The sequence below is a fragment of the Microtus oregoni genome, unplaced genomic scaffold, assembly GCF_018167655.1.
Source record: "Microtus oregoni isolate MIOR12 unplaced genomic scaffold, Mior012 000032F_ref0000030, whole genome shotgun sequence".
Taxonomy (NCBI): Eukaryota; Metazoa; Chordata; class Mammalia; order Rodentia; family Cricetidae; genus Microtus; species Microtus oregoni.
This window is the reverse complement of record NW_024543091.1, coordinates 27,947,862-27,968,718: the sequence shown is the minus strand read 5'-3', so window position 1 is coordinate 27,968,718 and position 20,857 is coordinate 27,947,862. Positions and strand designations below refer to the sequence as shown.

At 41.5% G+C, this 20,857-nt stretch overlaps 1 protein-coding gene across 2 annotated transcripts in view; it reads left to right on the top strand.

Moving 5' to 3' along the window:
• The first annotated feature begins 2,187 nt into the window (after positions 1-2,187).
• The window catches only part of Adpgk (ADP dependent glucokinase), a 30,485-nt gene continuing 11,815 nt past the window's right edge, over positions 2,188-20,857 (top strand). For both annotated transcript variants that reach the window (XM_041679887.1, XM_041679886.1), the window contains exons 1-3: positions 2,188-2,468; positions 8,287-8,512; positions 13,522-13,584. In XM_041679887.1, the coding sequence (XP_041535821.1) occupies positions 2,242-2,468; positions 8,287-8,512; positions 13,522-13,584 (516 nt within the window). In that variant the 5' untranslated portion in view covers positions 2,188-2,241. The remainder of the gene's footprint in view (positions 2,469-8,286; positions 8,513-13,521; positions 13,585-20,857) is intronic.

Genomic DNA, 20,857 nt, shown 5'->3' with positions numbered 1-20,857 from the left:
TCAGGCAATGGAGTCTTGTCTACACTCGGGACTGTTTTGTATAATTGTCCCCAGAAATCTAACTTCTGGAAAAACAACTGGCTAGCAAAGCATTCCAGATGCCAAACAGATAATCTGAAGTGACTTTGTTTATTAAGGAAGGATTTCAAGAGGGCCTGTAGTTTCCAGAGAATTGTGTGCCTGTCTCTGAGCCCCAACGAGTGGGAGAGGGAATCAAGGCTGCTGCTGGTGTCTGTGACCGGAAGTTACACCAGGCTCCATAAACTGCTGCTGGTGTCTGCCCTTCACCTCGTGGAGCTCCAGCTCCTTATTCTGCAGTTGGATTTGAGGTCAACTCTCATCTCCCTGTCTTCTCCAACAGAAAACCACATTGACCCAAATCCAGAAGAGGCCCAGATCTCCCCACCCCAGAAAAAAGAACTGCCAGATGGGATCTAGCTTGCTGACACAGCCCACAGTGGCACCCACACCGCATCTGGACTTTTACATGAGAAATAAACTTAGATTTTGCTCCAGTTCTTGCTATTTGACCTCTGAGACTAAACAACAAAAGTTTCTACTAGCCAAGAAAGAAGCAGAAAAATCAGGTGGAAAGTGCTGGAAACTCAGCAGAATTCCAAGGGAACTCCACGTTATTGGGGAGTCTTCCCCTAGTCCTCCCTGCCTGTGTGCTTTAGTTCACAGTTAGCTTCTTCTGCTCCTTCCAAAGCTGATCTTGGGAACTTAATGGGTTCTATCCAACCTTCAACCACATAACTTCGCCAGTTCACCACCCAAACCAATTCATCATAAACACCTGGTTCTCAGTAAACAGAGACTAAAAATGCAATTCAGTTGGTAAAGAGCTTATCTAGAAGGCATAGGACTTTGGGGTCTTCCTAAGCACTAAGCACAATGATACGTACCTGTAATCCTAGCGCAATCCAGAGGTGGAGGCAGAGGATCAGAAATCCAAAATCAGCCGGGCTGTGGTGGCGCACGCCTTTAATCCCAGCACTCGGGAGGCAGAGGCAGGCGGATCTCTGTGAGTTCGAGACCAGCCTGGTCTACAGAGCTAGTTCCAGGACAGACTCCAAAGCCACAGAGAAACCCTGTCTCGAAAAACCAAAAAAAAAAAGAAATCCAAAATCATCCTTGACAAGAGAGTGAGTTGGAGGCTAGTCTGTGCTACACGAGACCTTATTTAATAAACCCAAAAGTGAGTAAACAAACCAGTAAACAGTCTCTGGCCAGTTAATGGATATACTGTTCTGGAAATAGATGATGGTAGCAAGGAAACTCGACAACGAGGGCCACTACAGAAACAGTTTCTCTGGAACAGGTTGACATAAGTAACTCTAGGAAAAATAGTATTCACGGACTGACACAACTCTCAGAAGCCTCCTGGTTTGTCTTTCCCAAAGCATCCCAAATCTCTTCTTGTGTGAAGGTCTCCTTTGAAAAGGAAAAGGACTGAATGGTCAGGTCAGCTGGGGGAGGGGAGGAGAATGAACCCAGAGTAGAAGATGAGGCTGAGAATGAGCTGGGCAACAAGCCTGGCTTCCCCCACTCTTAACCTGCCTTCCCACACCAAAGTGTCACACCAAGAAAGACAGGACTGGATTTCCGCAGTATCGCCGAGAACTAAACCAGGAGGTCTTAAAGCGAGTCTATAGTCCATAAGATCGTATGCCTTTGTGGATTATTCTGAGGTTATTAAAAGGAACAGTACCCCTGTTAGGGGTCTGAATGTTGAATTTGATCTCTAGATTGAACAAGATCTCTAGGGGCTCTCTTCAATCTCAGCTTGTGTCACCGGGAAACCGACTGACTCTTACATAATTGCAAGGATTGTCTGCTTCGTTTTCTACCTGTCCCATTTTACTAGGGAAGCAAACGGATTCCCCTCTACTCCACAGGTGAGCTCCGGGAAGACGTGCAGGGATTAGGGCCACACTCCGGTCTTTGTTCGTTCAGGGTCGGGACCGCACAACAGCGCCGCCCAGCTTCACTATGTGAATGTACAGACTCTCCAACGCTCGCGCCGTTGACGCTCCGCCCCATCGCCCCGCCCAAAGTCCAGCCATAGCTCCGCCTATATCTGGAGCGCCCGTTCTCCAGTAGCCCCGCCCGCCCATAAGGGGAGGAGCCTGTGGCGCGCGGGTGTGACGCCAACGCGTGTCTACGTCATCACGCGCCCAGCTGGGAGGAGGCGCGAGCCGAGAACGGAGGCTGTCGCCACTAGCGCGGCGGTGTGCTCACATGGGTCTGTGGCGCGGCTCTGCGTGCGCTGGCTTCCTGGCGCTGGCCGTGGGCTGCGTGTTCCTGCTGGAGCCGGAGCTGCCGGGCTCGGCGCTGCGCTCTCTCTGGAGCTCGCTGCGGCTGGGGCCCGCGCCCCCGGGACCTCTGTCCTCCGAGGGCCGGCTGGCGGCCGCCTGGGATGCCCTCATCGTGCAGCCCGCCCGGCGCTGGCGCCGCGTGGCTGTGGGGTGAGTGCCTGCGGGGCCTGCGGCTCTGGGCCTCCCCGGGAAGTGTGCGCGCTCCGGGGTCTGCCCTGGACGCGCTGGTGTCCGCGTTGCCCTCTTGGCAAAAGTGTCGGACGTGTGAGACTAGCCTTTCGTCATCGCTTCAGGAACACTCAGCACAATTTTCCCCCTCGGCTGGTTCTGCTCTTCTCTTTTCCGTGTAAAACCAGCCAGCCCTAATAGCCTCTTAGACATCTAACCCAGCCTGTCACCTGTATTTTTTTGAGGTTACCCCATTGTCGTGACTTTCTCCCCTTCGCGGGAGAAATCGGTCACAGATTCCTCTTCTAGCGCTCTTCCTATTCTGAACTTGAAGCTGAATGAGTTCTGTAGCTATTACGTCATCTCGTCTGAAGACCACTGTACTAAAACTGCTCGTTTTCAAATTCAGCAGTTTTTTTGTTTGAGGTTTCATTGTCTGCTCTCTGCGCCTTTCATGTTTAGCACACCCTCCTTAGAACTACTTCCTTCTCCATCCTGAGTGACAGTCCGTATTTTTAAGGTTCTCCCAAATCACAGTACCTCCTTTCTTTGTAAAACTCACAGAAATGTAATTTTTTTTTTTAACACTAACCTTAGTCCCTCTCCCAGTTCGCCTTGGTTTTCTTGTCACGTCAGGGGTGTCATACAACGCCAAGTTTATTATCTTTTGGGGGGTATGCTTTTCTTTAGGTTGGATTTGTTGAGTTTTTGCTTCTTTTTGAACTAAGGTCTCCTTGGCTGGTCTGGAACTTATATAGATGACGAATGGGCCTCAAACCTAGCTGTACCTGTTCCTGCCTCCTGTACTGGTGTTACATGCCTAAGAGGCCTGTACAAAAACAACTCGTCCCTCCTATTTTGTGCCATTGTTGTGGCTAAGTGGAGTAAAGTAAAGCAAAGGTGGCCTGCATCGATGAAATAATCGTGTTATTTAACCAATAATATGTTAGCTTTTGCAAGTACTCACATGTTAACTAGTTAGTTTTGTATCCAAGTAGTCTTTACTTTGTATTTCCTACCTCTTTCCAAATTCATACTCTCTTCACCCACCCTTTTATCGGATTCTTTTTTTTCTTCTTCTGTGTGTATGGGTGTTTTTGTCAGCATGTTTTTTCGTGCAGTGCCTGCCAAAAGCCTCTGATCCCCTGGGGCTGGAATTATGAACAGTTGTGAGCTGCCATATGGGTGCTGGGACTTGAACCTGGGTTTTCTGCAAGAGGACCCTACTATTAATCACTGAACCATCTCTCTCTAGCCTTTTTTTTTTTCTCTCTAGCCTTCTTTATCAGAGTCTTACTTTAAGATTTAGAAATTCAGAAATGTATCTGTGTGGGAGTAGGTGGGAGTGCAGGTCCCCTTGGAGTCCAGAAAAAGAGTGCTGGGTCACCTGGTTACATGTGCTGATGAGTTACCCCAGCTGGTGCTAGGAATTTTAGCTGTCCTCTGGAAGAGCAGCCTGTGTTCTTAACTGCTGAGCCTTCTCCAGCCCTTCTTATCTGATTTTTTTCTTCTTTCTTTTTTTTTCTTTTAATTATCTATAATTTATTTTTCAAGACAGCATTTTTCTGTGTAACCCAGGCTGTCCTGGAACTCACTCTTTGGACCAGACTGGCCTCAAATTCAGATTGGCCTTCTTCTGCCTCCCTAGTGTGAGTGCTGGGATTAAAGGACTTTGCCATCATGCCTGGCCTTATATTCTTTTTTGTTTTGTTCTTTTAAGACAGGGTTTCTCTGTGTAATGGCCCTGGTTGCCCTGGACTTCTCTTTGTAGACCAGGCTGGCCTCAAACTCATAGAGATCCACTTACCTCTGCCTCCCAAGTGCTGGAATTAAAGGCGTGCACCACCAAGCCCAGCTCTCTTATCAGATTCTTGATTTTTTTTTCTTTGAGCTGTGTCGGGTATGTGCTGGGTTCTGAGTGTACGTACAGAGGAGGCCAAGTTTCTGCTGCATTTTTGGAAGCAGATAGATTGTACTACTTGGGATGCTAGAACAGAATAACTCAGACTAATTGCTTAAAACAACAGAAGCTTTCTGGTGACCCTGGAGACTGATAGTCCCAAATCAAGGTTCCAGAGTGGTTTCTAGGGAAGCTGATTTCTGGCGATGCCATTTACCTTGCAACTGGCCAGCTTCTTGTGTTCTCACATGACTTTTACTGCGTAGTCCAGAGTGATGTCTCTTCCTCTTATATGAAAACCATTCTTGTTGAATTAGGGGCTACCTCTGCCACCCATTTAATCTTAATTGCATCCCATGAGGCCCAAAGTCCAAATACAGTTACACTGGGGACTGGGTTTGTCTTAGTTACTTCTCTATTGCCATAACAAAATACCACAATGAAAGCAACTTATAAAAGAGTTTATTGAGGCCTTCAGTTTCAGAGGATGAATCCATAGCCATCTTGACAGGAAACATGGCAGCAGGCAGGCAAGCATAACACTGGAGTAGTAGCCGAGAGTTTATATCCTTGTTCAAAAGTAGGAGGCAGAGAGAGAGAAAACTAACTGGGAAGAGCATGGGCGTTTGAAATCCCACCCCTGCTGATGCACCTGTTCCAACATGGCCACACCTCCTAATCCTTCCCAAACAGTTCTTAATCAAACCACCATAGGGTTTCCACATAGGAATTTGAGGTGAGGTAGGGGTTACCATTGTCCATAACAGTTGTGAAAGGTGCTGTGTTTGGCTCCTGATAAGAGTAAGGCAGTCCAGCTATTCCGAAGAATTGCTAATTCCTCCCAGAATGGGATAGTAGAAAACGCTCCAAGGAAATGGCATTCCATTTTCTGTTGTTACATAGTAATGAATCACCTCTAAACTTACTTAAGACTGCCTTATTTCTTGACCTTTTGTTATTCTAAGATATGATTGGGTTCAGCTGAGCACTTCTAGCATTTGGGGTCTTCTACAGTTATAGTAGGGTAATGACTGAGACTAGGTTTATCATTAAGATTGATCAAGGCTGGAATGTCCACTGAGGTTTTCCATCTACAGGAGGCATCTTCTGGCTGTTCGGATTCTCAGAACAGGGAGACTAGGCTAGCCAGATGGCTTAATGTCTCATGATTTAACTATAGGATCAGATTTCCCAGAGTTTGGTCCACCTGGTTTTAAGGGGAGGGGACATGGGTTACTCCTTGGTGGGAGGAATATCAAAATTACATTGTAGCAAAACCATATGGATGGGACATCTTGTTGAGACCATGATAGAAAATATATTCCATGATAACTTGTGTGATAGATCTAGAGAGAAAAAGATTTCTTCTGATCAAGGCAAGGGAACAGATACATCTAAGCAAGGACCAAGTGTGGGAAAAGTCCACAGCGAAGAAGAAAGGAGGCGGCACCGGTTGTGGTGGTGCACGCCTGTAGTTGCAGCCCTGGGAGCTGAGGTGGGAAGAGGGTGTGCTTGGGGCCATCCTGGACCACAGTAGCAGGATTTGAGAATGAGAATGCTGAGAAGAAGGGAATTTTGGAGTTGGTGATGGAGAAGAGAGTAAAGCTTTATAAACAGCGAGTGCCGCTAAAGTTCCTTGTTGAAAATATCTGATGGGAATGGAAAAGATAGATTTTTGAGCAACTATTTTAACCTATTCTAACTGCTCAACACCTTTTTGTGGCCAGCACAAAGCAACTAGCAACATTATTTCTTACCCAGAGGTGTTTAAATGTAAAGGTAGGGCATGGGGTTAGGGAGCAAATGTACTAAAATTTCATTTTGGAGTGAGGGTGGGTTGTAGTTTGACACGTGGATTCATTTCTCACTCAAAGCACATGGTTTAGTATGGTCCGTAAGGCAGGTTGTCTGGAGACCCTGATACTGGTAAAAAGGCCATTGTAGGGCTCTGGTGAAAGGAGGAAAGAACCCAAACCACTGCTTGGCAGTGATACTGGAGGGTGAGATTGGAGATGCTGGGTAGCAGGGTGGATGGGCAGTTAAAGAAAGCAGGCTCTCCATACCAGGTGTAGCAACTTTACGAAGCAGGTGGTTCTAAGTGTTCAGTCATGACAGATGACAAGCTGTCTTAGAAATACCGGTTTCCCGAGGTCATACACCTCAACCTCACATTGACTCAAGTCTTTCTTTGCCCTGAGCTTTGCTCCCTCTAAATTCTCCACTCTAGATGAACATTCATGTTATAGACCTTTCCTCATAGCTTTGCTTACCTGTGCCTCCCGCGAGGAATTCAGTGTAGATGAATCTGAGTTTGAATTAAAGCCAGTCTGTGGCTTTTGGAATGTTAGTTAATCTCTACTATAGCTCCTCTCAGCTGGAGCCATGACGACTAATAACTGAGCTCACAGCCCTTGTTGACTTGGTGTTCCTTATTTGAACATGCCCGTCCTGACTTTGGTGCCTCACTAGACACCATCCAGGGCATAGCACCCCCAGTCCTTGATTCTCTTCAGCCAGATATCTCGTGACTATGATTAGTTCTTTCAGTATCCAAGGCAGAGACTGTTAAAGCTAGAATGAACTTTAGGAAACGTTTTACCGAGGATGCCATGGAGGGAAGTGATAAGAAACACTATCCTTTGAGACGCTTCAGCTTAGGGAGAAGAACGCTGCTCCCACCCGGTCTTTGCTCATAGACCAGGAAGCTAGGCTTCCAGTTCCTTCTCTAACCCCCTTCTTAGATAGACATTCGGTATCTTTGTCCTGTTTGTTCCCTAATTGTTGGATTTTGTTTTCTCCATATCACACAACGATTTATATGTTTTGAAATTCTGCCCTCCTGTCAAGTGAGCACAATTTGTTAGTTTCTTTGTCTTAATTTCCTCTCCACAGTGAACCTCTGGCAATGTGCTTGTTGATGTTGAAGGATGTTGTTAGCTTTAGAGGGAGAGTTTAACTGGTGACAGGGTGTGACAGGTACATAGAGTTATTAGTTTGGCATCTGCACATAAGTAGATGGTCAGTAACATTTTTCTGTTATTTTTAGGAATTTTTTGTTTGTTTGTTTATTTTTGCTGAGGGTTTTACACTTAGACTTATCTAGACTGTCCTGGAATTCACAGCAATCCTGTCTCAGCCTCCTAAATCCTGGACTTAAAGGCATAAGCCAACATACCTGGTCTTTTTTTTTTTTTTTTTTTCTGAAACAAGGTCTTACTAAGTTGATGAGGCTTTATAATTTCATACAACCAACCAGGTGATGCTGTACTGCTTTCTCAACAGCCCTTTGAAGTGCATGGACCACTTCTGTGAACTCATGTCAAGTACTGAGCTACAACAAGGTTACAGGCCCGCCCAAGTCTTCCAAGCCATGCTCAGTTCTAAGATGCAGCTTCAGCTCAGAGTATTTGGTAGTTAGTGTAGTCTGCCCAATGTCCTGTCTTGTCTTTGGAGGAAAGTGTCTGATGGCTGCCTTTTGACAAGATTTTTTTTTTTTTGCACTTTAAAACATACATTAATTTATTAAATCTTTACTGTAAGTTAACTTGTATTGTTGCCATTTTATAGTCAAGGAAATAGATTCAGAAGTTGAAGGGACTTGCATCCAGACAACATAGCTTTGCTAGCATCTTTGCATAAATGCATTTTTGTTCCCATGATATTGTTGTTCTGAGTGCTGAGTACCTGCATTCTCAGTTTGTAGCTGACAATAAAAGTTTGCCTGACTCTGAAAAAGAGTTCCAATATGTATGTCCAGATAAAATCATTCTTTAGATATATGATGTTTGCTTTATTGTCCTGGTGTCAAACCTACACTAGCTGTCTGCAGAGCTGCTCTCTGTAGGTAAATTCAGAGTTGCCGCCCCATGCTTTAGCTTCCTTTCGTCTCTCTCCTTCCAGAGTCAATGCCTGTGTGGATGTGGTGATCTCTGGCGTGAAGCTTTTGCAGGCGCTTGGTCTCAGTCCTGGGAGTGGAAGAGATCATGCTGTTCTGCACTCAAGAAGTGATCTGGAAGAAGCCTTTGTATACTTCATGGGGAAGGGAGCTGCTGCTGAGCGCTTCTTCAGTGATAAGGAAACCTTCCATGACATTGCCCAGACTGCATCCGAGTTCCCTGGAGCCCAGGTTTGCCCCAATTACCAGTGCTACAAACTTTGTTAAGGGAGGGAGATAGTTTTTTTTTTTTTTTTTTTTTTTTGCAGGGTTCTTAGAAGCAGCTTTCTCAGCCAGGCATTGGTGGTGCACACCTTTAATATCAGCACTCCAGAGGCAGAGGCAGGTGGATCTCTGAGTTCAAGGCCAGCCTGGTGTACAGAGGGAGTTCCAGGACAGCCTCCAAAGCTACAGAGAAACCCTGTCTCCAAAAAACAAAACCAAAAAAGGGCAGCTTTCTCTTTTCTCTTTCATTGTACACCAAGATCCAATTCTGTGGGTTGGCCCTTTTTGTAAAATTTTGTGTTGTGTATGTCATTAATCCTACTGTTTCTTTTACTTGGATTTCTGTTCTGGGTCATACAGAACACCCTCCCCCCTTCTTTGTTACCAGACTAAAGGTTAGAAGTATGTATGTCTATTCCTAGTTTAGGTTATAATTTATTTTTTCCATATTTGTGTGTGTTTCTATACTTTATTTTTTTAAATAAATGTATTTATTTATTTTACCTCCCAGCCACAGTTTTCCTCCCTCTCTTTCTCCCAGTCCCTCTCCCCTCAGGTTATAATTTTTTATATATAGTTTGCAGTAATCTTAATATGTCTGAGTCCTTGCCAAGAAGGAAGGAAAAAAAGATAAGCCCACACAGAGGTCTATCTAAATCCTTTTGGGAAGGGGTTTGGGAGTGTCTTCACCTTTATTTCGTCTGTCCAGACCAGAGTGTTTTGAGAGGGTGGAGGCTAATGCTCTGTGAGAAGGGCTGTCCTGTGTGTTAGGGAGTTGTCGGCAACCTCCCACTTCAGACTGCTAAGTGCAAAGCTCTGCTCTCCACTGTGATGGCCAAACTATCTCAGATACTCTCCTGTGTTTCCTATGGGGAAGAGGCGCTGGCAGAATCACACTGTTTGAAATCTGCTGGTCTAGATTGGTAGTTCTCAGGCTGAAGTATGTGTTGAAATCCCTGAGGGGAGGTGGGATAGGGACTCTTAAAAGAAATTGCCACTGGTGTTCTGAGATCCTGTTCAGTCTGTGGAAACCTAGAGTTTTCTTTTCTAGCAAGTTTCTTGGTTAACACTATTGGATTGAGGACCTTGTTTTGAGAACCACTTGTTTATAGAGCAAAACACACTAGACATAGGAACTTCAGTATCTTTAGCTCACCTGTAATTATCAACAAAACCCTAGAACCCGCATGGTAGAAGCACAGTGTGTGGTAGAAGAGTCAGTTCTAGAGTTGGAGATGCAACCTTGGCTCTTCCCATCTCACCAGCATGCCTGTCCTCTACGTACCCTGGGGATGAGTTTTGGTTCTGATTTCTCTCATCCCAGCACCACTAAGCCCCAGTAATTCTTCCTCCTTATGTAGGGCCCTCATTTTATGCAAAAGACAGGTCTCACATAAGTATGAACCTGAATTCTGACTAGGGAAGTTTTTTGTTTTGTTCTGTTTTTATAGATTTATTTTTATTATGTATACAGTGTTCTGCTTGTATTCTGCCTGCAGGCCAGAAGAGGGCATCAGATCTCATTACGAATGGCTGTGAGCCACCTGGGAACTGAACTCAGGACCTTTGGGAGAGCAGCCAGTGCTCTTAACTGCTGAGCCAGTTCTCCAGCCCTGCTAGGGAAGTTGTTAATACATTTTTAATTGGTACCAATCACAGGCAAACCTTGGTGACCATTTTGGTTTTGATCCCTTTGAGATTTAAATTTGAAGTGGCCTTTTGAAGTGGCCATTCTGAGCATTAGAAATGAGCGAGGCATTAGCCAGCCAAGTCTGTAAAGGACACAGTTGTCATATCCATCCGGACGGCTCAGCGCAGCAGCAGAAGTCCTCTCTCGGAAGGGAACACTGGTCTTTATGATCCTGGTATTTAAGCCAGTTTGCTTTATGTCCTCTTCTGCTTTGATGGAGGGGGCAGGAATCCTACAGGAATTAAATTCTGCTTTTCGATGGTCCACGTTATTTCTAAATGTTAGAAAAATGTCTTGCTTACCTTCTACTGATGCCTCAGTTTGGTACCTTTTCAAATTACCGTCAGCTGTAAGGCTGGTGGCCTGATAACCAACAGATAAACCATCCTGTGGAAACTCTGTGTGTTTTATAGCTATCTTGAAATTTCCCTAACATTTCCTAGTGAATTCTTCTATCCATTGTAGTTAAGTAAAACGTTAAATCTGACATGTAGACTGAATTTGAGCTACCCATCACAGAAAATTCTAAATTTTTATGTAGAAAGCTATCTCTGTCCTGCCTAAACACAGATTGATTGACCTAAAGCACAGGGTGAGAGTAATGGCCAGCCACTAGAGTAAGTTGTTTGATCTCTGCCTCTGCCTGGGTTAAGGACCAAAAGGATGGAGTGTTGCTCAGGGAGAACTTCTCAGGCTTCTTAACTGAACTGGCTGTTATTTGAGTTTCCAAGGCATCCAAATCCATGCTTAGCAACATGAAGTACCAGCTGGAACTGCCTGCTTTCTAGATGAGAGCTGCAGTGTGGAGAGAATAGGAGTTGTTCTGTGTGAGGGACTTTACCTGGGAGAGTTTATTACCAGGGCGGCCATTGTATTTCCTAACATGTCAGTGTGCTACTTCTACCCTCTCTCCAAACTTAGCAACAGACACTTACTTAGCCCATATCCTAAGAAGGTGATCCCTAACCTGAAGGAGCTAGTTGTGTTCCTGATGTTTACCACCTAAGAGCTGAAGCTGTATTAAATGCTATTCAAGTTAGGTGGTAGGAGATCCCTAATCCTGTCTAGAGAGGACCATTTTGGAGACTGAGATGTCAGTGGAGAAAGGAGAGCAGAGACAGTATCATATGTTGTTGGAAAGGACTCAGGACCCTAATATAGAAGGGCAGGGTGTCCTAGCCAAAGGTCCAGGGACCCAGAGGAAGGCTGACTTGGAGAACTACCTTTCACCGCTGCAAGATAGGTGTGGAAGAGAGATCATGAGCTGAAGGCAAGAAAGGCTCTGTACACCCACTGTACACAGTGTCAATGTCAACGTTCCTCAGTGATGCTGCTTCTAGTCTCTTGTGTCCGTTTCCCACAGTATCCCCTTGGTCCTTTCTTACACTTCCCTCTTTGCTGGCATTTCCTCCTTCAGGCCTTTCCTTGTAAATCTAATGTGGATTTGACACTGGAAAACAGGCAGCACAGCTACATACTTCACTGTCTATTCCTAAAGTGGATAACGTATAGAATACAAAGAGAGGATGTGATTAATTATTCATAATGCACATCTCTCCTTGGTGGGGTAATTTGTAAGCTGAAAAGTCTGGGAGCAATGTTTGTCCTTTATGAAATGTAAGCTGTGTTGTTGGAGAAACTAGTGTGCAGCGCAAATTCTAATTGCTCTTACTTAAAGACCCAGAGCCAGATATCAGGGTAAATGCTGAAAGATGAGAGAGACAAAGGAGCAAGCCACAACCAACTCTTATCTGCTGTCTCCTGTTTCCTCTCACCTTATATTCCCCTCTCCACCCAGCCATATCACTTCCTGCCTGTCTGTACAGACCTCCAGACCTTTATGGTTAACTAGTGGCTAACTCTGCGCTCTGATCTTCTGGCAAACTTTATTTGTTAGAGGACAAACAAAATATTTCCACACTAGTGTTATTTAATTAAATGATCATAACTGGAATTTATGCATACAAATTGGAACCAAGCAAAGCAAAACTTACCTGTATTATGGACATTGAATTAAATAAAATACAAAATATTTTTTAAAGGTACATTTTAAACTAAGCATGTTGGTTCATGCCTGTAATCTCAGCACTTTGGAAGCTTGATATAGGAGGATTGCTGTGAGCTCAAAGTACCCTAAGCTACATAGCAAGACACTGTGTCACCCACTTCTCCACCCCAAAGTCCCCACAGAAAATTACATTTTAGAGCCCAGTGTGATGATGTGAACTCCTAATCTCAGCACTCAAGAAGGAGAGGAAAAGAACAAACAGATTAAATGACGAAAAACAAAACTGCGCAGCTACATCTTAGGACTAAGGATGCAGCTGAAAGCACTCACAGGCCCTAGGCTCCAGCACTGAGAGAAGGATGTGCTCGGGTATTGAGTGATATTTAGAAGAATGACATAGTCGTATGCTCCATTAAGGAATCACAGGATGTGGGATAAGGTACAGTCATACCTTTTGTGTTTTCTATTCTCTGCTTTAACTGCCTGGAAGCTCAGGGCCAATTTGATCTAATTCAAACAGCCATACTGATTTTCATATTTATTCTCTCCATCTTTCCTTATTACTCCGTGTCTGTTTTGTTTTGTTTGCTTTGAGACAGGGTCTCTCTGTGTAGCTCTGACTGTCCTGGAGCTTGCTTTGTAGATGAGATGTGGCTCTGAACTCACAGAGTTAAGCCAGCTTCTGCCTCCAGAGTGCTCGAATTAAGGCATGGGCCACTGTGATGCCTGGCTTTGTTTCTGTTTTATTAACCTCATTTGTAACCTTTGTTGTCAAGTCACCTCCAAGCTTGGTGCAGGTAGCCTGGTGATAGATACATGTGATCCTAGCCCATGGGAAGTAGACAGAAGGATCAGAAGTTCAGCACTAGCCTCAGCTACATAGGGAGCTTGAGGCTAGTCTGAGCTACATCAAACTCTGTCTCAAAAAACCAGGAAAAAAGAAAAATCAAAATATATTAGTGGGGGCCGGGGTGATATCTCAATGGTTAAGAGCACTGACTCCTCTTGTAGAGGACCAGAGTACAATTGCCAGCACCACATGGAGGCTCATATTTCCAGGGGATCCAATATCCTCTTCTGGCCTCTTCAAGTATCACAAACATGTGGTACACAGACACAGACATAGGCAAGACACCCATAAACACAAAATAAAAACAATTCTGAAAAAAAAGAGTTAAAATTGCTGGGGTATAAATGGACTGTGTTTTTAACCTTAGAAATGATTAAGCTTGGGTTATGCACTTGTTTGAATGCTGATAACCTTGAATTGTCTTACAGCACTATGTAGGAGGAAATGCAGCTTTAATTGGACAGAGGTTTGCTGCCAATGAGGACTTAAAGGTAAGTCACATTTCCAGATTAAAACGTGTCTTTTTTAAAATTTATTAGTTTTTATTTTATGTGCATTAAAATGCAGTGTTTTACCTGCATGCATGTCTGTGTGAGGGTATCATATCTTGGAGTTACAGATAGGTGTGAACTGCCATGTGAGTGCTGGGAATTGAACGCAGGTCCTCTGGAAGAACAGTCAGTGCTCTTAACCACTGAGCCATCTCTCTAGCCCCAGTGTCTTTCAACTGGTGTTTCCTCAATGTTAAGAGCAAGAGTGGGTCTTGGTTTCTTAATTCAGTCTGTGGATCTACCTAAGCTTCTGGCGAGAAAGCAATATTGTGTTGGGGATGAATGTAGTAACTAATGATGTTTGGGTACTTACCATTTGTTAGATCAGTTCTTCTGCAGTCATGAAAGGAGATTGGACTTGTTGATAGGACTGTTCTTGCTTTCCACATAAGGAAATGGGAGGCCTAAAGGCATTCACACTAATACATATGGATGCTCAGATGCTATCTAGATAGCCTGACCTAAGAACCCATGTTCTGATGAACATGTAATGGCTAAAAGCATGTGGATTCTGGAGTCAGGCTAAGTAGGAGATTAATATAAGTGATAAGAGAAAATGGAGTTGGTTGTGTTGGTGAACCTGAATCCAAAGTGCAAAAACATGAGAGCTGTCAGGTGTGGTGACTCCAGAGGCAGAAGCAAGTACGTAGAGGTGTATATTCAAGTCTTAACTTTTTGATGTAAGTAGACTTTTAAATGACCCGTATAGCCAGGTGCAGTGGTACACATCTATAATCCCAGAAAAATCACAAGTTCTGGGCCAGGTTGGAGTACATAACAAAACTCTGCCTCAAAAACAATCTCCCAAATAAATAAATATTAATTATTTGCTTGTGATATGTGTAAAGTAAAATCTGAGTAAGTAATGGGATAGATGTAAAGGGGAAAGCCAGCGTGACGGTAGTTGCCTTTGCACTGTAAAATAGAGTTTGGATTAGAGCTTTCAAAAAAGAAAAATATATATCCAAAACCAAAATGGTAAGCAGAGATTTAACAAAGATGATTTCAGTATAATAGCAATAGCCTCCAACTGTTCTCCCAATTCCACTCAGTGCAGAAGAAAACTGCTTACTCAGATGCTATTTTAAACCTTTCATATGGACTCTCCTGAGGCTAGTGTTCGTTCTGTCTCTGGAGAAGCTAGCCTAGGACTACAAGACATTATAATAAACAAGCCTGGCCTTGAGAGTAGAAAAGACATGGCACTTGCTCTGTCCTTACTGCAGTCGCATGGTTTTATGATTCTCAGAATTAAGAAGTCCTGAGAGGCTAAGTAGGGTGTCCAAGGATACCTAAGCTAGAGAATGGAAGGGCTACAATGTAAACACTACACTCCAGACTGACTACCTTCCTCTACTGCTCTCAGAAATTCAGTTTAACTTGTCCAAATGCATCCCAATATGGACCAGATAGTACCTGAGAAATAGCAGAAATTAAGAACTAGGTTTTCAGCTGAGTGGTGGTGGCACACATCTTTAATCCCAGTTCTTGGGAGGCAGAGGCAAGCGAAGCTCAGTGATTTCAAGGCCACCATGGTCTTGTGCTACAAAGCTGTAGCACAAATAATATAAACCAAGAGATAGATATTGCATTCAAGCTGAAGATAAGGAAAACAAAGCAGCCAAGCCAAGGAAATAATATTAACTGAGTAAACAGGAAGTGTGAGCAAATGATTTCCAAAATAAATGAGGAATGACAGAAACAGCTGGCTGCCTGGACAGTCACCTAAAATTCCTCAGCAATGTTGGGGCATCCATTTTCAGCCTAAAGGCCTAGAATGTTTGACAGACTTTTCTGTGAAGAGGATTTTTGAAGGACTGTCCTACCTGTCTTGACAAGGTTTAGTGTCACTATCTTTTGTGTCCTGCTTGTCTTATTAGGATAGCGTACTGTCAGCAGCCTTGCCCAGCAGCTTACTTTTGCCACAAAGAAAATAAACTCCATGTGGATATTGTTCGATGCCCATTATCTATCTACTATGAAGTAGATTGTTACTACCAGAAGCAGACATGTCTCATTGTGAAAAAAAAAAAGAACCTATGTTAATAATTACATTATTAAATGAGTTGTATAGGTACAATACCTTGAACAATATTAGAAACATAAATACAGAATGTTTTAACAAAATTAATCTCAAATTTGTATCAATATGCAAAATTTATATAATATACAATAATAATATATAAAAATCTAATCCAAAATATTTGAAATTAGTAGTTGCTTTTTAAAAGTAGATTCAATAATCTAATTTTGTTTTATCATATCTATATTCTCCTTTTTTTCTTTTCAGAGTAGATTCAGTAATCTACCCTTTTATCCTATCATATCTGTATCTCCCTTTTTTCTTCTCAAAAGAGGAACTCCGAATCTCCTTTGTTCAGCTTTCCTCCTGTTTCCAATCACAAATTGTAACCAACCCCCAACAATGACAAATATCTATAACCCATTGATAGACCAAAACCCACCCATCCGTACCTCTTGGGAATGTGGGTATCATAGTCTTAAATTTACTTCCTGCTGTCTGAGGGCAATGGTATCTTTAGGGGATCCTGAAGAGAAAAAATTGGGTTAATTGTTAAGTCCTGGGAGAGGCAGCTCTATCATTTGTTGTCCAGTCTCTGTGTAATGGAAAAGTGCAGGACTGGTCTCAAGTCCTGGCTAGAGTAGTCTGTGAGGCTGGATCTTCTTAGCCAGCCACCTCAAAATTGTTCTGAACAATTTGTAGTCCAAAGCCAATCTTTAGATAGTGTTTTTCAACTTAGTGGTGTTATCATAGTCCTGGAGGAATTGTCATTGTGGGGCCCCATCCTCCTTTCAGAGACTTCAGAGGTCACTGTTAAGCATGGTCATGACTCACTGCAGAAAACTAATAGAGACTCAAACCCCAAATAATGTACCAGAAGGTAAATAAAGCCTTTTTCTAGAAGTAGTTAGTATTCTATACAACTGTTAACATCATGATATAAGGATATATATGTGTGTGTATATATATACTTATATGTGTGTACATATATATATCATGTATATGATATATAAATGTTGTAAATCTTGGGATACTATTTATACCTTAAGAAAAACTGTTAAAGAGTCAAAATAAAACCAAAAGATTATGAGATTAGTGGCAATAAAATAGTCTTTAAATTTTTGTTTTTCTTCTGTCCCATATCAAGTGGCTCTTCTGACATGAGACAGAGATTTTGAATTTTACTTTAATAAGCATGCTTGGGTTTAGAGAAGAAAAGAGCCACACTCCAACTTCAATGACAGCTTTAATCTTTAATTGGACTGGACTTCAAAAAGACCATTTGCATTATATGTTTGTAGAGAACAGCAGAAACAAACATTTGGGAAGATTTATGAAATTTCATCCTGTTGGAAAGGTGATATACCAACAGGCCAATTTGTTCTTTTGTTTTGTTTTGTTTTGTTTTTTGTTTTTTTTAAGATGATTTGTCCTTTTTCTTCAGATGTCTCATTTGTCCACTAGTCTTCAGATTCCTTAGCTGTATTCCTTCACTCTCCTGAAAAGACAAAAACAAAACCCTTCCCCAACCCTAATTTTGGGGAGATTCTCTTTTGACATGCCATATCTGATAAAATGAAAAGATTTGTTAGTTTTATAGGTTAGTTTAGATTAAACAGCCATGCTGTTTGATGAACTATCATCATCTCTTCTAATTAAGAAGTGTCTCTTGCTCAAATTGAACCTTTATCAATTTTGATGGTATCCATAGTTTTTCTTCTCCTGTGGAAACAAAAACAAAACCCTTCCCCCAATGTAACTCATGTCCTGGTTTCCATTCTGAGGTCAATATATCTTTAAAGTATACTGGCTGATTTAATTCCATAGTTTTTTCTAGTATTCACTGTCTCTCCACAGCTGTTGTTCCTTTCTCACTAACAATTCTAAAACTCAAAGTTAATAAAGCATTATGCATGCGGATCTCTGTGAGTTCGAGACCAGCCTGGTCTACAGAGCTAGTTCCAGGACAGGCTCCAAAGCCACAGAGAAACCCTGTCTCAAAAAACCAAAAAAAAAAAAAAAAAAAAAATAAAGCATTATGCAATCTATTTCTGGGGGTCTTGCATCCCTTTCTGTTTATTTAACATATCCTTTGGAGTTCAATTTGATCTTTCTATAATTGCCTGGCCTGTATAGTTGTATGTTATATCTGTAATATGCTTTATATTATAATAAGCAAATAATAGTTTCATTTTCTTAGAGACATATGCTGGAGCATTGTCTTTATTTGTACAGGAATACCCATGATAGCCATAGCTTCTAGAAAATGGTGTGATTACTGAGTCAATCTTTTTTTGAACTCGAAGGACTTTGATTCATTTTACTTAAATTTTCTGATTTGTAGCCTGCCTTACCTGATTTATTTGCATCAGTATAGAATATAGGGTCTCCGGATACTGATTTTTCCCATATAATGTGAAGAAGGATCCAGTTGGTTCTCTTTGTGAGTTGAATTCTCCTGCTTTTGGAATATTTGTTGTTAATCTCTCCTAAAAAATTACTTCAAGATCTTTCCTAGGGTTCACTTTCTTCCTATAATTTGTCAATTTCATCATTAGTAAATGGTACTACAATTTCTGCTGGGCCTGTTCTGTTAATTGATGAAGTCTCAATTTTCCATTTAGAATTAACTTAGAGACCTTTTCCACATAAGTTTTTTTAATTTTTTACTTGGTTTGTGTGGCAAAAAGATCCACTCTAAGGTAATATCTTCCCTCTGTGTTAAAATTTCTATTGGTGAATGTTTGGAGGGTAATATGACCAGAATGCAGTTAAGATTTGGATCCACACAGTCCACATGTGCCTTCTGTAATTTCTTATCTATCAAAGCCATTTCTCTCTCAGCATGAGCTGATGGTTTCCTGGGACTATTTATCATCTTATCACCATCTAAGGTTTTGTTTAAATTACTCAGTTCATCAGGCTTTATCCCAATAGTGGGCTGTGGATTGGAAATGTCTCCTAGCAATCTTTGAAAGTTATTAAGAGTCTATAATTGATCTCTCCTAATTTGTACCTTTTGGGGGTCTAATTTTTTTGTAAACCTATTTTATAACCAAAGTAATTAATAAAATATCCTTTTTGTATTTTTTCAGGAGCAATTTGTAATCCCTAGCAGGGCAAAATTTTCTTTACTTCTTCAAACATTCTTTCTAAAGTATCTGTATTTTATTAAACTGATAAAATGTCATCCATATCATGGTAAACTATAGATTGAGGAAATTTCTTACATATTATTTCCAATGGCTGACATATAATATTGGTATAGGATGGCCTATTTAACAGTCCCTGTGGGAGAACCTTCCATTGATATCTCTTATCAGACTGAGAATTATTGTAAATAGGCACTGTGAAGGCAAACTTTTCTCTGTCTTTTTCTTTAAAGGTATAGTGAAGAAACAATCTTTTAAATTAATAACTATAAGACCATAGAAAAGGCAAAGGAATTCAAGAATGTAGAGAACCCATTGGCTGAATCACCTTATTAACAATTCTTAAAACTGTTACCATTCTCCATTTTCCAGCTTTCTTTTTAATAACAAATATAGAATTTCAAGGACTGGTTGATTTTTCAATATGCTGAGAGCATTTAGTTGCTCCTGTACCAGATGTTTTAAAGTCTGCAGTTTCTCTGTAGTTAAAGGCCATTGCGCAACAGTTTTGTCTGTTGACCATTTTAAAAGTAGGGCTGTTGGTGTCTTTGGAAATTCAGCAGCTGTTGTACCCTGTTCTTGTACAACCTGAGTGGTCGGTGACCATTTTTTTATAATAACTTCTAATATTTGTTCCAGAAATGTAGGTTAATTTATGGTTTGTTTCTAAGATTTGGAAAATATTAATCTGAGTATTCCATGTAACAAATCATGTTCCCACAAATTCTTTGCTATGTTAGCCACATATGGCCTTAATTTTCTTTCCCGTCCTTCTGGCTGTATACATTTGACCTGTCTCATGCTCTGTTTTACCCGAGATAAAGTTCTAATCCCTAAAAGCTGAACATTTACCTCCTGAAGAGGCCAATTTGGATACCAAGATTCTTGTGAAATTATTGTTACATACACACCTGTGTTTACCATACCTTCGATGACAACATCATTTATTCGTATTTTTAATTTTGATCTTTGTTCATTCATATGTTTGTCAAAATACTCATTCTATTGTTTCTCCTGAATTTTTTGTTCTCTCTTTTATAGCTGTTATATTATCCAGAGCAGTATGGTTTCTTAAAATAGGCATTATGTTCTTTAATTGCTCTGGGAAGGAGTTTTCCTCTGTGATGACAGGAAATGACAGGACCAGATTTGGCATAGGGGCCCCTCAAGGAGTTTCCCTATGGCAAAGGGTTACTTTGAAAATCTCTTGGCTGATCTACATTCATTAGTCCAATGTCTGCCTTTGCCACACCTGCATAATCTAGAAGGGAAGGCATTCTGTTTGGATTATGCTTAGAAAAAAACATTGTTTCTAGGAATATCCTGTTTATAATCTCTTTTGAGGTGACTGTTTGCATCAATCATAAACACTTGACATTTTGATTTTTCCTCAAACCTCTGGAAATCACCTCTCCTAGCCAAGCATCATCATTGTCATGAGATTCAATATTGATTATATCTCAGATCCATTCCTCCAAAGTTCCTGACCTTGCCTTTAAAGGCCTGCTTATCCTTTTGCATTGAGAATTAGCATATTCAAAAGCCAGAGATTCAATTATCATTTGTCTAGCTTCTAGATTTGGTATCATTCTATTACTGATGAAGACAATCTTTGTAAGAAATCTGTGATGGTTTCCTTTGGGCCCTGTATAACTTTAATAAATGAGTCAAATTTTTTTTCTACTTTTCCAGTTCTGTCACAAACTTTCAAATCTGCTACATGGCATAAAGCCAGGGTGTGGTCATTATATAAAGATTGCCTTTCTATAGTAGCATAATCCCCTTCTCCAAGAAGTTGATCTTGGGAGATTTCTATACCTCCAGCTTTACTCCATTGTTCAATAGTCTTAGCCTCATCTCTGAACCAAATACTCCATTGTGATTGTGAACCAGACTCTAAAACAGCTTTAACCAAGTCTATCCAGTCTTTTGAGATAATTCTATTACAGAGTAACCATAAGTTTAATATTTGCTTTGCAAAAGGTGAATACATACCATATGACACTATCACTTCCTTGAATCTCCTTAAATCTAACTT